Here is an 18122-nt window from a genome sequence, read left to right as displayed (position 1 = left end):
TCTCCAGCTACTCTACTTATTATGTAATTATCTAGTTAATTTAACATTCATAAACATTACTGTTGCTTGTTGTTTCTACAGGGCTGAAGCCATCCTGACACCCATACTATTACACTCTTGAATATAGGCCACTATTGATCAAACATTTTATTATAAGAATCTTATTGAATCATATTTTGTTGTACCTGCTTGTTTATTTAAATAAATACATTTTTAGATAATTTATTAAAAAGATGTCCGATTTGTCGTTAAAAAAGTAAAAATAAAAATATAATGCCAAGAATCATTTGAAGAATCAGGTGCACAGCTTGTCTTGAGCTGCCTTGTTTTACACCTGACCAATAGGTTTTTGTCATTTAGAGACAATACGTTTTTACGCTCTTTTCAAGGCCCCCTAACACCCTTTTGCTCCCGACCAAATGCATGATTGTATGGCTCAGAGAAGGACCTAAGACATTTTCGAGCCAATTGGATATCCAAACTTGCCCCCCGTTTTTGATTATAATACCTATGAGTAAACAACTGACAACCTGCATAGATTTACGGCCCTCTTCCCCAGGGGAAGGAGGAGGGGGGGGGGGTCATGTCATTCCTGAAGGCATGTTCATTCAACCTTTTGACTAATTTGACCAAAATGTTAATCTAAAAATTTTGATCAGACACCATGTGCACTTTTGGGGGGGGGGGGGATATTAGAAAGGGAATGAGAGGAAGGCTGGATTCCCTCCAATAGTTTCAGATCTTAAAATGGACTTTCAAAACTTCTGCTCTGAATTCTTTTGCTTTGAAGCACCACTTCTGGGGACAGTTTGTAGTTGACTGTGTGGGAGCAGGGAGAGACGTAACTTAACACCTTTTTGACACATCTTAATACGTTAGAATCATAACTTCAGTTCACCTTAAAGTTAGAACATAACAATAAACTACCTTTTCTAGACGTTTTAATTCTCGAAAAGCCTATTATTCTTAGATTTTTGATTTATAGAACGATAGCCTATGCATAACGATTTCTTTCACACCCCCCCCCCCCTGTGCAAAAAGAGCAGTGGTTATATCCTTAGTTGATCGAGTTCTAAAAATATGGAACTGAACTATCTCAAGAACGTTTTATTTTGTAATGAACATCCCATTAATTTACTGGCATAGTTAATAGAGATACCGGTGGAACTTACATAAGTCCCATTTATAATGAACTTATAAATTCCAATCTTACGTATAATTTTTGTTCACTAACTACTATTTCACATCAAATTTCTGATAATAATACACCCGGTAAGCGATTAGCGTTCAAAAACGGTTTACCCAAAATGACTTCCCAGGTTTGAATAGCCCTTCAACGTTCATCCTTTTATTTAGTTACCCTCTCACCGTTGATTGGAGAAGGCCTATTTTAACTTAGTGTTTTGTTTTTATTTTGTCCTTAGAACTTTTATACATATATTTTTTACTCTTTGTGCACTGAGGACGGTCGAGCAGATGTCTCGACCGAAATATCTGCAAATTGATCCAACCTTTCTTCAATGGCTGGAAATATCCTCGTTTTTTCTTCTTGACATTTTTTTTTTCATTTTGTCATACACAGCCAGTGTAGTTTTAGAAATTATTTATTATTTCGAAGAAAAAAAGAACCATGGTTGAAGAACATTTTCCAAAGCAGTTTTGTATGGTAAATTAAAAAAACTGACGCGTATTTTTTCTAGAACCCATCATTTTTGTATAATGATGTTATTTCGTCTGAAAATCAAAGTTCCAACAAAAAAATATGAAAAAGTTAAATATTATAGGGCAAATAGTTCTGAAACTATAAAAAGGCAGGTTAAAATGTCAAACTTAAAATTCAAATCTACAGTAGAAAATTTTCTAAAATATTAAAAAAGAATTTCTTCTATAGAAAAAAGAGGAAAGAATCAACAGAAATACGAATAACCGGAGATCTACAAACACTGGTGTTAACTACACCAAGAAAAAACTCCCAAAAAACAAAGCTTTTATTGTGAGGAGGAGGGGGAAGGCTCAAGTACTAAACTATATTATTTGAATATATCTTTCAAAATTAAATTCAAACATGCACCCGTAAAATTTCCAGAGCCCAAAATTTTTGCGTAGTGCTTTTTCAAAGTTTTTTTTTTTTTTTTTTTTTAAACAAAGAAAAATCAAAAACATTATTAGGGCAAAACTGTGGGTGATGCACAAATTCTGAGTTGTTGTTCGATTTCAGCATAAGAAATACATTAGAAGCACGAATCAATTTTCTAGGAGCTAAATATACTTTTCCACCATAATTCATGCACTTTACTGACAATACAACAGAAAAAGAGATAAGACAGAATATGAAGAGATAAGCTAACGTAAAAAACGACCAAGATTTCTACCGATAATAAACGGTAGAAAAAGACAAAAAGTAGTGAAAGAGAAAGAAAAAATACTTCAGTCAGCATTCTCGAATCATCTTCTTCTTTTCCTCCAAGATCCGGTCTTTCACTCTGAGAAACCCAGAGAACAAAATTCTGTTTTTGCAAATGTCTAGTGTAGAAAAGATCAGCTCCAAAAAATGTAGCATCCGACGGAAGATTACCTACAGTAAAATAATGATAAAAGTAATGTATATTATCAATGATAAGCATAAGAAAGGACACCAGATTACAAAACATTTGTTCATATTAAACAGAATGATCATTTAGATAGAATTGACATTCTTGCTGAAACACCCAAACAGGAAGAAAAATAAAATAAAAATAAAAAAAATAAAAAAATCCGTTTTCACTCTCTTCTGAAAAGCTGGCACTCATTTAACCTTCCCATTTGCAAAAATTGCAAGTCAGCCTAACAAGCGGCTTCAAACTAATATCTATAAGAAAATACTTGGATAGGTGAGCCGAGAATGCTATTTCGTAAGATTCTTTAGTTTATAATTTAGAACATATACCATTCAAACTATTTTTAAGTTAAAAAGTTCACTTTGTTCTTATTCCAAGGGAAATGATAACAAGTTGCTTCTCGTCTGAGTTATAACTGGATATAAACTAACAGATTTCTATTTTCACAAATTTTCACAAAAGATTTTCACAGCGCTGACATCTATATAGGTTTGCAGCATCTTTCTCACGATCCTTACATGGTAACATAGGATATTTACCGTTGTTTTTAAACCTACATGTATTTTTATTAAATGGAATTTAAATAATCTTGAAGATATGACACAAACATTTATTGCAAAAAAACTAGAGGGCTATGGTAACAGACAAAACAATTGCAACAATTAGCCTAGTATATGAACGTTAAATCAACCAATAGCCAACCAAAATTAAACACCAATAGCCCTAAAATTTCCAACGTACCCAATACGTACCAAGAGGAACATCCCGAGCCGTCAAACAACATTATAAAGGTGCTAGGCTGATTCCTCCTGCAAAATTAACCCCCCGTCCTCCCCCCTTCATGGACAGTTCCTTCCGGAAATTCCCTCACATGTACCAAAAGGAAAATATGACAAATAAAAAGAATGGATAAAATAATGGATTTTGGAATATTCTATCTAATATCCGAAACGTAGGTAAATACGTGTTGGAGAATATCCTATAGTATTTATTTTAGTATTTTGTTTTAATTCTTTCAATTCTTTTTTTTCGCATTCTTGGGGGTTGAGTTATCCTAAAAAGGCAAGATAAAGGTTAAAGAAAATAATTTGGAAATATGAAATTAGAAGGCAACTGTAGAAGGGATGCCCTATGACGGAAGTCCAAAGATAAAGAGGCTGGGACTAAGAAGTACGAGTCATTACTTCCCGTGGACTTGATCTGGCATCAATTATTAGTAGTAGTAACAAGTGTCCGATCTATGCTTCTAAAGATAACGTAATTACGAAGATTGAAAAAATATGCCAAGAAACGTCCAACACTACAAGGATGGCGTTAGTGATTTTTTTTGTCAACACTAGCACCAGTTTCCACGTTCATAGGTTGCCCACAAAAGAAGAAAGGGCAATCGTAAGTTTCCCTTTGACAAAAAGAAAAAAGGGATCTGCTTACCAAGCGGAACATGAAAATATCGACTCTGCTCCAAAGATCCTTCTAATATGCTATTGTATCGAAGAAAGCTCTTGATGCACACTCTTGCCGCAACTTTTTGCCATTCTAAAACAGCATATAAGTTTTCACGCTCTGCCGGTGCGTGTACAGGCACTAATGGAAAATCGCCAAAAAGCGGAATAGCATTTACCAAGGCGCTCAAAGTGTATAATGAACTTTGAACAGCAGCAAGAGTAGGGCCACGTTTCTCGTCCCTGGAAAAAAATATCTCATGATTAATTTGAGGATGAAAGCAACGAAATTTCTTTCTAAAGAATACATTTTTATGATTGTTCATTACTTTAATGTTTTAATCCCCTTGATTTGTATGAAAAAAAAAATTCTTGGCTAAAATTGCAAGCGTTATTTATATAAGCCTTGAAGCAATAAGAATATGCAATGATGGATCAGTATTTGCAACTCTGTGTGAACAGTGATTTCAATTGAGAGGGACAGGGGGAATGTACCCCCTAGATTTTTTGCACCCTCCCCTGGATTTTGAAAAATACCTTTTTTTGTATTTTCATAGAAAGTCCCATTTTTTGGAATTTTCATGCAAAAAACTGTAAAAACCAACAAAATTGCTTCCCTAAGATTTAAAAAATTTCCTCCCCCTTAATTTTCGGCAAGCCTAGACTTAATCGTTAGGTATCAGACTTTTTCACACAAAATTATTTTTCAAAATTTTGATATAGTTCACATTATCATCTCGGTCAGGTAATCAAACAGTTCGTGGTAACGAACTGTATGTAAGGAGCGACCCGGCTCAATAGTAACCGAAACTCTAAAAAACGAGATTTGATACCAATAGATACATCAAAAGAATCAGATTTTAATACTGATTTCAAATATATACGGTAAGTTTCATCAAGTTTAGTCCTACCCATCAAAAGTTACGCACCTGAGAAAATTTGGCTGATTTTCGAAAAAAGGGGGAAAGACCCCCTAAAAGCTATAGAGCCTAAATGAAAAACACACCATCAGATTCAGCGTATCAGCGAACCCTACTGTAGAGGTTTCAAGCTCCTATCTGCAAAAATGTGGAATTTTGTATTTTTTTTTGCCAGAAGAAAGATCATGGATGGTGTTTATTTATTTATTTTTTCTTTCCCAGGGGTGATCGTATCGACCCAGTATTCCTAGAATATCCTGGGAGGGCTCATTCAAACGGAAATTAAAAGTTCTAGTGCCCTTTTTAAGTGACCAAAAAGTGGAGGGCAACTGGGGCCCCTCCCACGCTCATTCTTTCCCAGTTGTTGGATCAAAATTTGAGATGGCCATTTTGTTCAGCATGATCGACAATATAATAATTATGTCTTTTAGGATGACTTAATCCCCCGAAGTCCCTGGGTGGAGGGCTGAAAGTTATGAACTTTAACTAATGTTTACATATAATATTGGTTATTGGGAAGTATACAGACGTTTTCAAGGTGGATTTTTTTCTGTTACTGGGGGGGGGGGGGGTCGGGGGTTATATGAGTTCCATGGAGGAAGTTTTCATGGGGGGAGGGGTATTGCTACGAAGGGGGCGCCGGATTTCCAGCATTATGCAAAAAAACGATCAGAAATTAAATAAAAAAATAAACAAGTTTTTCAACTGAAAGTAAGGAGCAACATCAAAACTTAAAACGAACAGAAATTATTAAGTATATGATTGGGTTCGCCCCCTAGTCAATACCTCGCTTTTTAAGCCAAAGATTTTTTTGTACTTTCATAAGAGCTATTTATTCTAATTAACGGCCTTTGTGATTAAGGGTCATTTTTAAAGAATTTGAAGAAAATTCGAACTTTAGCGTAAAGAGCGAGGTATTGACTAGGGGACGAACCCCTAATATACATATTAAAATATATGGATATAGAGGTTAGTTGCGTAAGTTAATTCGTAAGCTACGTATATTTATTACTAATAAAAACGTTCGTAAATAATAATAAAAAACAACTTTCGAGAAAACCATTTAACCAAATAAAAGTAAAATTAATACGCAATTTTTTTTTAATTATTCATTTACGGTGAGCCAAAATCAAAACCTCCATTAATTAGAAAACCTTCAAAAATTAAACAAAAAAACAGTTTTTTAAAACTTAAAACGAACAGAAATTATTCCGTAATCAAAGGGGCTGCCCCCTCCTCAACGCCTCGCTCTTTACACTAAAGTTAGACTCTTTCTCACAACTCTATTTTTTAAAACAATAAAAAACTTTAGCACAAAAAGCGAGGCGTTGACGAGGGGACAGCCCCTTTCACATACGGAATAATTTCTGTTCGTTTTAAGTTTTAATGCTGCTCCTTACTTTCAGTTAAAAAAAACTTGTTTTTTTTTATTTAATACACTTTAAAATTTGATATCTGTATTTCTATTTAAACAGATCATTATAATTGAAGGCTAATATGTTGTTGTTCAGAAAGGCTTTGGAACAATACGGATCCTGATACTCCTATTCTATTTGGGTCTTTGCCAATCAGACTGCCATTTGTGAATGGGTTAAATCTTAGGTCGAAGACCAAATATTGGCCAGTCAGACTCAGTACATGATTCACAAGATTACCACATATCATTACATATCGATTATTTGTAGGTATTGTTCTCGATAAAAGAACTTACTATTGCCCTACCCTTTAAATATTTGATTTTCGATCACTATTAACATTAACACCAATAATAAGAAAAAGAATCCTACTTATATGCTTGAATTTGTCGTTGTATCCCACGATACACCATTCTTATGTCATTTTCCGATTGGACAGTGAACTTATAGCCAGTAGCTGGTAAACTTTCAACATCCTTGCCTTTGTGAATTCTGAAAGATTATGAAAATTGATGAGACTAGCTGTTATCAATGGAAAACGCGAAATTTCAAAGGAACAAAATCAAGGATTATTCCAATATTAAGCAATTCAATATAAGCAACCGTCAAGTTTGACATTAAATGTCAAAATCAAGGAATATCTCGTCTTGCGCAAAACCAAGGAGAGTGCATCCATATTCATAGTTGTAAAGAAGAGCAAAAACTAGATTCGGGAGTTTTTTAGGAGAATTCCATTTAAAGACTTAAATAAGAAACAACTGCGAAAAAACCAGTGTTCAGATGAAAAGTGTCGCTTAATTTTTGTATAAAGCACAGAAAAAACTCCTAGAGATACTGAAGCATTTTTGGTCAATCATGGCCAGTCTCTGCCTACCGTCTACAAAGTAAGTATGCATCTGGAAATGCGTCTTCTGGAGAAAGACCGACAAGATTGAATGACTTCAGTTTTGGAGAAGGATTTTTTTTTTCTTACTTCGAACACGATACACATGTGATTATTTCTAGGAATCAATAATTTCAACATTTTTTGCGGATTCGTCTGGCAATAAAAGATAGATAAAGTCAGACCTCTTCTTTTCTCTTTACTGCTTCGAAGCATATTTTTATGGGTTTTTGACTTATCTTTGATGTATTCCTTCTCCAAAACTGAGACCAAGACACATGTAGTCATCCCAAAAACATGAAGACCCAATCCAAGCCTCCCCATCCTTACAGACAGATATTTTGGAAAGTGGTCCGATGCCTGGATGGTCAGTTCCAATACACTGAAAACAAAAGAGCTGATGATCCCTTGATCAAAAGTCCCGGGAATACACCTCAACTTCATCTTCATGAATGAAGCTATAAAGAAAATCGACGAGCTTCGTCTCCTCGGAATCCAATTCTCCACAGATTTCTCTTGGAAGACCCATCTAAATCGGGTGAAAACCTGCTGCACAAGAAAGCTGGGAATGACCCGTCACTGCGAAAACCTTCTACCGCTCAGCTTGATCATTCCACTTTACAAATCTTGCATAAGGCCTATCTCCGAGTATGGATGCCTCTTGTATGAAGGTGCTCCGAAAACGTTGTCGGCACAACTTCAAAATATCCATAATAGGGCAGGTTAATTCGTTCCCCACGACTCTGTAGTCTGTTAGTGAGAGATTTGATGTAGCGTCAATCGATGTTTTCTACAAGTACATAAATTTACCTCCTTCTCTAGAGCTTTGCAGTATCCCCATTGTCCAACTTACAAGAGAGACACGAGGACACACAGCTCAGTCCAATTATCTTGAGGTTGGCACGCCAAGAGCACAGTATCTAAAGAACAGCTTCATTCGACGTTGCACTTCGATCTGGAATAATCTTCCTGGGAAAGGTTTTTCTAAAAGTTTCGTTGTTGACTCTTTCAAAAGAAGGTTCAACAGTCATCTAAAACCTCGATAAAAGACTAGCGGCAGACAGGATATTTAATTATACCTGGCACCGCAAATTTAGGAATAAAAAACAAAACAACTAATAATAAAGCGAAAGTGAAGGACTTATCGAGATTATATTTCGATTGTATCGAGACAATCAAAACAGATCCAGGAAAAGAGACTGAACCAATCGATCGAGAATTATGATTTCACCACGTAGACTATAATTTTTAATTTGATAGGAAATAATACCTTTTAAAATAACACAGCCTGTTTTGCATGAATTTAAGTATGATTTCTAAGTAAGTGAAAATAATAATTAGACTAACAGTTTGAAGGTCCACAGCACTGTATATAAATATAATATAGTATGATCATTCCCTATATCAACCATTGTAAAAATCCAGACCGAGATACGAGTGCTCCGGAGAACATTTAAACAACTATAAACATAAGCAACAATCGACTTTTTCACGGGCAGACAAGTCAGATTTCTCTTGAACGTAAAACTTGGCTTCAACGTTGTAACACTAAATTTTAAAGAATCTTATCTTAAATTAATTTATTCTAATACATATATAAAAATCGATAATTAGCAGTGCAATGCTATTATTAGATGTTTTAAGGAATTACAAGTAGGTTTCGAGTTGATTTGAAAGGCATTTTGAGAAAGTTTCTGCCAAAATACGCGTTAAAGGGTAATATATAGTGGACCGCTGATGGCATATTAAATGGGAGAAGCTGTTTGTACGCCCCGAGAATGTAGTAGCCAAAAATCATTGAGCCGTGATCTTACTGTTATATTATTTATATGCAGTGGTCCAGAGTTACGGAAGTTTTTCTTTTTTTGTTGCATTATGGTTATGTTATATTTTTATGTCAGCGAAAGAGAAAAAAAGACACAGCAACTCAAGCATTGTCCAAAAAAAGATAATCAACAACCTAAAATAACTAGTAATGATTATTACCCTCTGTGGCATATACTATCACATTATAATAATCAATATAGTTGATAGCACACTGTGCGTTTTTTTTTAATTTCAAGCAAATCACCCAAAGTTCTATTAGAAACTCTTCTTAACAAGAAAATGTGACGATCCTGGATCTGATTCAGTCCCGCTAGCCTCCAAGACATAATAACAACTGCATTGTTTCTGTAAAATCAGCCAGATAACTGTTTAATCCCAGTGCGTGGGTACTGGCAATTACTGTATATCGTTTTCTGGCAATATTGTCAGAAATCAGAAATCAAGACCAATTAAAAATCAAGTGCTAAGACTGATGGTCTATAACTGGGAATATAGATAAGCTAAATAATGTAATTCTAATTGCATGAAAGGAAAAAAGGAAATTCCGAGGAATGCAGGAAGAATAAAAGAACGAAGCAAAAAAAATCCTTATATCAATAATGAATCAATTTGATAGAAAGGCAGTTATACTAATCTTATACAAGCCACTTACTTTGAAAATCTCTCTTCTTCATACATATTTCCAAGGTTTGGCATTTGATTATTTCTGACCGTGTCTAATACAAAAAACACCGCTTTTTGAGTCACCGTGAAAAACAAAGCAAACAACTGCTTATATCCAGATTTGTGATGATAGAAGTATATCTGTTTTAGACTATTCCCCCAATTTTCTAAGTAAGAATACTGGGCTACACTCCTGAAAACCAACTGGTTCAAGGCAAACGTATCCGTGTCTGGTTTGGCAGCTAACAAACGGGCAGCATCCTTGTCCACCGTGCATACACAACCGAGATTCACCAAAGCGCGGAATTCTAGTGGGACCTGTAATCACAAAAAAAAAAGATAGAAGAATACTAGAAAATTGAATTTTTTTTTCAGAAGAACGTATGTCATTCTAGCATACGTTAAACCAAAAAGCTCTATAAAATCTAGCCATCTTAGACCCTCATTTACAAAGGGATTTGCATCGAACATTTATTATTTATTTAAATTAGTTATTATCGATTTAAATACGTTTCTAGAACCTTCGCTGACACTTATCTGTTTTTTGCTGTTTTTTTGTTATTTTTTTCTAGCAGTAATAACATGGTGAAGCTAAATAGATAAAAAAAAGTATTTTAAATTTATTTTCTGTTAAAAAGTGTTTTTGGTAGGAGGGGGGATTACTACTAGGGGTTTCGTTTTTACCCACAATAATGGAATAATTTCTCATTGTCCTCTTTAGATATATTTCAAAAATTTCTCCTCATTCCCCCGCGAGGGGGAGGGGCACCACTCTCCCAATCCCTCCCAAGCTGCACCGATAAAATGGACTAAGTCAAATTGACTCTAAAAAAGAAAAAACAAAGAAATTACGCACTTTACAACGGAAAAACATTGTTCCACGTTTTATATAGCGTATGTTCATTATTTACAAATTTATATTCTTGTGAATTTGTAAATTATGGGTCGCTGACTGTTTTGACGCTAAAATCTCAAACAGTGCATAAACTGATTAATTTCTGAATGGCTCAAATATCCATCATCAGCTATAAAGTCTAATTGGTTCCAAAATAATTTATAAAAAAAATTAAAAGCCTTTTCGAGACATAATTTTCTGCCGAAAAATTATTTCCCCAGAAAGCAGGGATTCAAAATTCTTATTAGCAATTTTTGAGACAAGTATTTCAAGAAAATTTTGTCTACATACTCCTTATCGAGTTTTTTCTATAGGCTAATATGATCAGTTTGCATAAAGCCTTCTAAAATGGGAAAGGATGTTAATTTACTAAATTGAAGCTTTGATCTCTTTTCAGATGATTTACAACAACAAAGCCGAAATCGAGAAGATCCAACAGAATTTAAGGTCATCTAAAATCCCACTGCCTAAATAAACCAAGTTTTGAGCCATATGGATTCCAATTTACTGAATTGCATGGAAAACGATGGCAAAGATTGCATTTCAGACAAGAATAAATGAATCAGAGCATTTAGTGATTTCACAGATGTCATCGATCAATATAGTATTGTTGATGGCCACATATAATGTATATAGCTAAGAACCTTTTATTTTTTTACGGGGAATGCATTTTGATTTTAGAAAGCAGTTTACGTTTTCGTTTTTCAAGAAAAGATAATACTTAATAAAACAATTTCGAATTTTACTTTTTTAATGATAACGACGATTCGATTGGTATAGCGTCCTTCAATTCGTAAATCACTACGTTTACATATTAATTCTGCAAAAAGCAAATTAAAAAGACTTAAACTAAACAGAAAGGAATGCATATTTTACCTGAGTTTCATATATTCCTTCAATGTCAGGTGTTGAAAGTTCTGCATTAATGGAAGAACTATGTTCTTGATAGATATCTTCTGGAACAGTGTATTCATACAGATTCATAACTGGATGAGCTCTGGGTAGAATTTTATTTGACTTCCTCCATAGGAGCCCTTCAGATTCTGGAACTGTCTTCGGAGCCCGCTGATTGATATAAAACACACGCGGGACCGTTAATTTGAGTTGATGAAGCTCATTACCTATTAAAACAAAGTCCAAGAAAAGAAAGCACTATGAAGATACATCCAACTATTTAATATTTCATTAATTACAAGGTTGCAGGGCCGTATTTAGGATTTTTGTTTGGGGAGTGAGTATTTTTTCGGGAGCGGGGGAACAGAAAAAACTTTAGAACGCAACAAAAATCACTTATATGCATTTTTGTTACGTTTATATGAGTCAGACAAACATTTCAAAGACAACCATTTCAGATTACCCCCCCCCCCGTCCCCCGGGGCGTCCTGAGGCTCACTTTATTGGGGGGGGGGGGTGATATTCTTAAATTTTACCGAATCGCTACCTGATTTATGCCGAATTTTCTGCAGAAATCAAGAATTTTGCGAAATTTCGGGCAATTTAGCAAAATTTCTGCCAAAATTTTCACCTTCGCCGAAAATTTTACCCAATGCCAATGAGGTTGAGGGGGGGCAGCACCCCCCCCCCCCCCACGGACGCCCCTGCGCTTCCCTCCTGGATACAGTCTTGCTAGGATGATACAAAGGAATTTCTACAAAAGACAAAACCCAACACCCAATGAAAATTGCCTTTAAGCTGCATTAGTAAAAAGTGGACGCAAGGTCTAGAGCAGTGGTTCCCATCCGATTTTGGTCCATGCCCCACCTAGACATTTCTAAAACCCTGATGCCCCCCGCCTCGTGATATTTCAGTTTTGTTACCCCAAATTTTATGCGTGTTCACCTGAAAAAAGCTTAAAAGACCTTCAACTTGGTATCTTTTTTCGATTCGTCCTCTAGGTGTATTTTATGCGAATGAAACTTTTTTCTTTATACTCTTGAATTTCGGAGGCTAATCAAATATATGAATTTGAATTTTTATTCATTCATGGCATTCTTTTAAACGTGCTCCTTATTTCAGATATAAAAAAAATTAGCGATCTTGGCTACAAGGAGGTTTGCCCTTTCAGGAGTGTCCTGCTTGAAATTAGACTGTGGTGGTTTACAACTCAGTGCAATACCCTTTAGTGGCTGACACTCGGATTCAGAAGTAAGATCACGGGACCTAGGAAATCGACATAGATTCAATCTCGCACCTGTAAGTAAATCAAATATTTTGGGTTAGAAATTTGTTTTTCCTTCCTGATTAATTCAAGTAACCACATTTACATTTTTTAAACACCATGATATTTGATGCGTATTTTGTTTCTTCCCCTCCCCCTTCAGACACCCCCCCCCAAGATTGTAAACCCCTCTACCTGCCAAGCTCAGTGGTCTTGTTAGTTTGTCTTGCAACTCGGGTTTATTTATGTATAATAATAAATTAATTTTCTAGAATAAACTGGTTTTTTGAGTAGAAGAATTCTGCTACTTAAGATCAGGACAGTTTTATATCCCTATCTGTGAATTTATATTTTGTATATTGATATGTCACTTTGTCCTTTTTTTTCTTTGATTTTGTATATAAGAGGTTAGGTTTTTGAAACAAACTCATCGTGTCAATAAGTGTACATAAAGTTTTAAAATCAACAAGTTTAATTGTCTTTTACATACCACTTAACGAAACGTATTTTGAAAGAAAAAAACTTTAACAAATACACAAGACTAAATCCTACGGGCCAAAGTTTCAGAGTTATTTCTAGAAACCATTGGAAAAGTCTACCACGGATCACTATGCCACGGGTCCACAATAAAAACAAAATAAACTAACCAACTAAAGCCCATAGACGAAAAGTCCCAGAATTATTAATAGAAGCAATCTGAATAATCTGCCAAGGATTGCTCAACAAGGTCCGCTGTGCTCTACGGAGGAAGCTACCAATTGTGCCAGTATTCATTGTCCTAGGCACTGCACTCACTACGTCATCCTCTGTAGCTCGAAGAGAAGTAGCACTACGTTCACTTGTCTTTTGAAGAGCCTAAAAAAACAAACCAACAATAAACAATCTTTGCTATAGAATCACGGCAAAAGCTCTAAACTTAAAGATTATTAGCAACAAAAACAAAAGTACTAAAATGTCCATTGGTATATTGATTTTTCTAGGTCTATCGTTTATTATATTACGAGTTAACCATTACCTAGTTGTAAGAAGTAGTGCAATAAGAACTTAGAATACCTACCAAAAAGCTCCATCCGTCGCCATGTGGAGCAGCTTCAAAGTCAGAACAGTCCCCAGAAGGTCATCTTTAAACTTACTTTTTCTAAAATCTCGTATTCAGCAGATTTACCAGAATCAACGTTTGATCTCAATCAAACCTGATGGAAAATAAGAGCTAGAGTCCTAGTTGTATCCTTTGGTCGTCCAGACACATACCGAAATTAATCAGGGTGGTCCCTTGATTCTTGTCCTGGACATCGACCCGAAGAGAATGTTATCATTTGATTCTGGCCAAGCTTGGTGGGAAATAAGATCTAGTCTCCTCATTAAGATTTTTGGGGATCAGAATCTGGTCTCACTTGTATGGAGAAGAAAAAGGGCAGGGGGACTAAGTTTTTGTTACCGTGGCACATATCAGTAGGAGCTGCAAGTATTTAATCGAACTTGATAAAAGTAAGACTGAGTATCCTTACTGCATCATTTGGGATATTATTCCCTTATTTCATTCCCTATCCGGCCACTTCGAAGGAAGAGGTTCCTAAATTCTTACCATCGTACCTATCAGAGCGAGTGAGATTAAAAATTCTTTTCATCAGGACATCTACCATAAGATGTCGTCAAATCTTAACAAAAGCTGATGAGAGGTAACTTTCAGAGATTTGAAGACTAATTCAATCACTGTGGAAGGAAAAGAATAAAACATTCTACTCATCAGAACTTTTTTTAAAATGGGTTTCCGGAAATAAGGCAAACTTAGTAAGAAATGGAATTTATTCCTGTTAGTTATGTTTTTTCGAAACATGAAACCGAGATGACCTCTCCGAGAGTGGTACCTCAATTCTTGTCATTAATAAATCTTCAAGAAGGTTCTCGATTAATCTTAGTGGGAAGTAAGAGCTAGTGTCCCTATGCGCGCCTCTTGGGAAACCTGGACCTGATACCACCTTTGTGGGAAAAATGGTGCAGAGGGAAGATGGAAGAGGTGGAGTAGACCTGTCGTGATCCTGGAAGCAAATTTTGCATAGCTTTTAACTACAGATTTTTATAGATGTTTAAAATAACAACAAATTAATTTAACAAAACTTTTAGTTTTATTTACAAACATTCCAAAATTTTCAATCTCAAAGACTACAAGACATAACTTCGTGTGCAATTTACCAAAGAGTAATTATTCAGCAGCACACAGTAGCTTTTGCACATTTCCCATACTCGTTATCTAAAAAAAGCTAACCTTCCAAAAATATTCGACTCAAAGTGAAAAACTATACATTAACCCACGATGCGATTTATTCATACTGAAAGACACATAAAATAATAGACTATACTAATCCCCCCGAAGGCTCCATGGCCTGTAAAACGAGCAGAAATAATCTCATACACTACGCCAGATTTGAAACAAATAATTGGAACCTAAAACAAATGGAAATTAAACAAATAATCAATTCAAACTTATAATAAACAAAAATTAAAACGAATGAATAAATGAAATCTAAAGCGAACAGAATCTAACACAGTCAACCCCAACCACCGCTCGATTCCAAGAAAGGCTGGAGTGCCATTTGCTTACAAAACTAGAGCTTTTTTCTTACCATTTTCAAAAAGCTACATAAGCATTTTCCATTATTATTTTTGACCCAGACTGGTTCTGCACCCCTGAGCTTTAAAGAGAACAATATATGACACCTTTTATCAACTTTCGTTGAGATCCGACGGCCTCTTTGGAGAGGCCTATAGATGAAATTAACTTAGGATATCTTTCCCCCTCTTTCCTTCCCTGACAAAGATTCTATACGGCCCTGATTTCCAAAAGTCACTTAGAAGGTACTAAACTATAGATTCTTCCTAGTTTTGATCAGGACCAAAGACACCATCTGGAAGATTTCGGGATAGAAGACAGGTGCTTTCCCCTAACCAAGGTAAGGTAGGGTATGAACCCTGAAAAAAGCACCACTAGGTTACTGACTTTCACTTCTAATTACATTTGGTTGAGATCCAATTAACCTTTATTTAGATGCCTTGATGGCAGGAATTTACATATCCCTTGTTTTTCCCTCCCCAAAAAGTTGGGGTCAGTTCCACCACCCCAAAGAGATCTGACGATCTTATCTGGTAGATTTACTGATGACATTAATTCAAGGAGGAGATATATCCGCACACACAAGAGGCTACACAAGAATATTTATTCTTACTTCCCTTAAAGGTTGACTGAGACTTGGTAATCCTGTCTGGTGGATCTTACCCTTTCCCAGAGCTGTCGGAATGGATTAAGACCTAAAAAAGCACAGTCTTGACATTTGCTCTAGCTTCTCACAAGGATAAATTGAGATCCAGTAGGGTAGGAGGGAGTGAGGGTCAAAACGCGAATTTTTTTTTTTTATGTCCACTATTTTTACATTTTAAAGGGGAAGAAAGGCTCACTTGGACTAACATCAGAAAGGAAGGCCTTCCCTTTCACCATGTGCGCACATATTTAAGAAAATCACCTGATAAAAAAAAAATCATACCTGAAACTTCCATTTCTTTTTATGGTAACGGAGCCAGGTTTGCAACGACTCTCTTGTTGATCCCATCTCTGGAATTGGTCCCAACACTTCTCTCCACGATTTTGAAAGATCGTACGACTCTTCTTGAACAAAGCGCTTTCGTTTATGCACTATGGCTTTTGTTATATTATCTTTCCTTAAATTTTGACCAATGTCTTCAATCTCCTTTAAATTCAAGAAGGACATATAAAAAAACTGTAAAATTGGATTACTTTAACAAATCCCTGTGGAGCTTAACCATGCACATATTAAATTACAACATGAATCAATTGGTTTTTGGTGAGTCAGTGGAGTCTGTGAGTGGATTTTAGTATTGTATCCCGGGCTCATTTTTTTACCGTCCATATTTATCTTACGTTGTCTAGGTAGACAACAAAATACATGGACATATACATTTATTTATACAACTGAGAGTTGTGAGTTTCAGCACAATTTGCAAGTTTTAGCTGGCTCTGTTTCTATATGCGATATTTACCCCCCCCCCCCCTACTAGAGGCTATTCTGATATGATGTAAAATATTATAATCACATAAAAATTTTACAGAAAGCCCAATTTAATACTAGCATTAATAAAAATAATCGTAATTTGAACGCTATTCAAAAGTAAGAGGCCACGTGTGGCTTTGGCCGTGAAGGGCGGAGGGGGACCTGTGTTTAGCTACCCAGTCATATCAACATTTTGCAACCCTTCTTTCATCATCTATTTAATATCCTTCAATCTGCAAAATGACTTGAAAGAATTATTATACAAAATATGCCACTTTCCAACAAACACAAAACGCCTTTTCTATGCCTTCTTTTTTTCACATACTCTGAACAAAGTTGATTTAAATGTTCTCTGACCAATTGAAACTATAGTCACAGACCATTCCAGGTCTCCCGCTCAATTTAACAAAAAATACTTGAATTTTATTAACTTTTTAATGTGGAAATATCAACCCTCTGTGAACCAACTATAAAACTAAATTATGGTTAATGCAGTTTAGACGTAATTTGATAGACGAAACGCAGAATTCAGTGCTTTGACCACTAGTGCACATAGTCTTTATTTTACTATATTATTTTTTTCAACCTCTCTTAAATGCTTTGATTTTTTTTAAAAAAGTATGATTGGCAACAGTTACTTCTTTAATCTAATTGTTTTTTTTTTTTTTTTTTAAAAAATAAAACAAAATTTGGCGACCTTCCAATCGTTGACTTAATCAGCTCAGCTTCTCTTACTGTCTCATCTCCTTCCCGTGTTTTTACACTCAGAACCTCAATCATTCTTTTACCGAGGCTCCACAAAGTCTTCGGAATCTAAAACCTTCTTCAGCTTCTCATTAGCTCCTTGAAGAAGTTTTTTTTTTTACATTGCTTTACTCCTTTTCAACTGACTTCTCTAGAACAAAACGTTCTTTCAGGTGTTGAATAGTCTCTTTTGGCCTATATCTTCTTACTTCCCTCTTCTTTTCTTACTTTCTGCAATTCAACTTTCCTTTTAGACTCAACTTCAGTCTACCTAGCACACTCAGCTTATAAATACAGTTTATATCTCTGGCAAGCATTAATTGGAAATGACAAAGGTTTGACATGAAACTTCCTAAGAACGTCGGAAATTAGTAGTCTAGTTTTGGGCATTTCTAATCTCATCGACACTACTCATAATCTATCTTGATAAGGAAAAAAATTCCTTCCATAGCAGCGTCTCTATATGATTTGCATTCAGAAGCTTCCACTATATTCAGGACCAAACAATATTTAT

The 18122-nt window shown here is 35.4% G+C and overlaps 2 protein-coding genes across 2 annotated transcripts in view; both read right to left on the bottom strand.

Moving 5' to 3' along the window:
• Positions 1–18122, bottom strand: part of Git (ARF GTPase-activating protein GIT1) — a 497129-nt gene that overhangs the window by 197537 nt on the left and 281470 nt on the right. The gene's annotated exons all lie outside the window — the stretch shown is intronic.
• The window catches only part of PolE1 (DNA polymerase epsilon catalytic subunit 1), a 129240-nt gene that overhangs the window by 25374 nt on the left and 85744 nt on the right, over positions 1–18122 (bottom strand). Inside the window, exons 15-21 of the mRNA XM_089089651.1 lie at positions 16340–16543; positions 13448–13655; positions 11519–11763; positions 9737–10065; positions 6747–6866; positions 4029–4282; positions 2427–2575 (exon numbers count right to left, since the gene is read on the bottom strand). Coding sequence (XP_088945777.1) covers positions 2427–2575; positions 4029–4282; positions 6747–6866; positions 9737–10065; positions 11519–11763; positions 13448–13655; positions 16340–16543 — 1509 coding nt within the window. The remainder of the gene's footprint in view (positions 1–2426; positions 2576–4028; positions 4283–6746; positions 6867–9736; positions 10066–11518; positions 11764–13447; positions 13656–16339; positions 16544–18122) is intronic.

This window comes from Artemia sp. Qi Xiang Cuo, chromosome 5 (genome assembly GCF_049724085.1).
Source record: "Artemia sp. Qi Xiang Cuo chromosome 5, ASM4972408v1, whole genome shotgun sequence".
Taxonomy (NCBI): domain Eukaryota; kingdom Metazoa; phylum Arthropoda; class Branchiopoda; order Anostraca; family Artemiidae; genus Artemia; species Artemia sp. Qi Xiang Cuo.
This window is presented reverse-complemented; position numbering and strand designations above follow the sequence as displayed.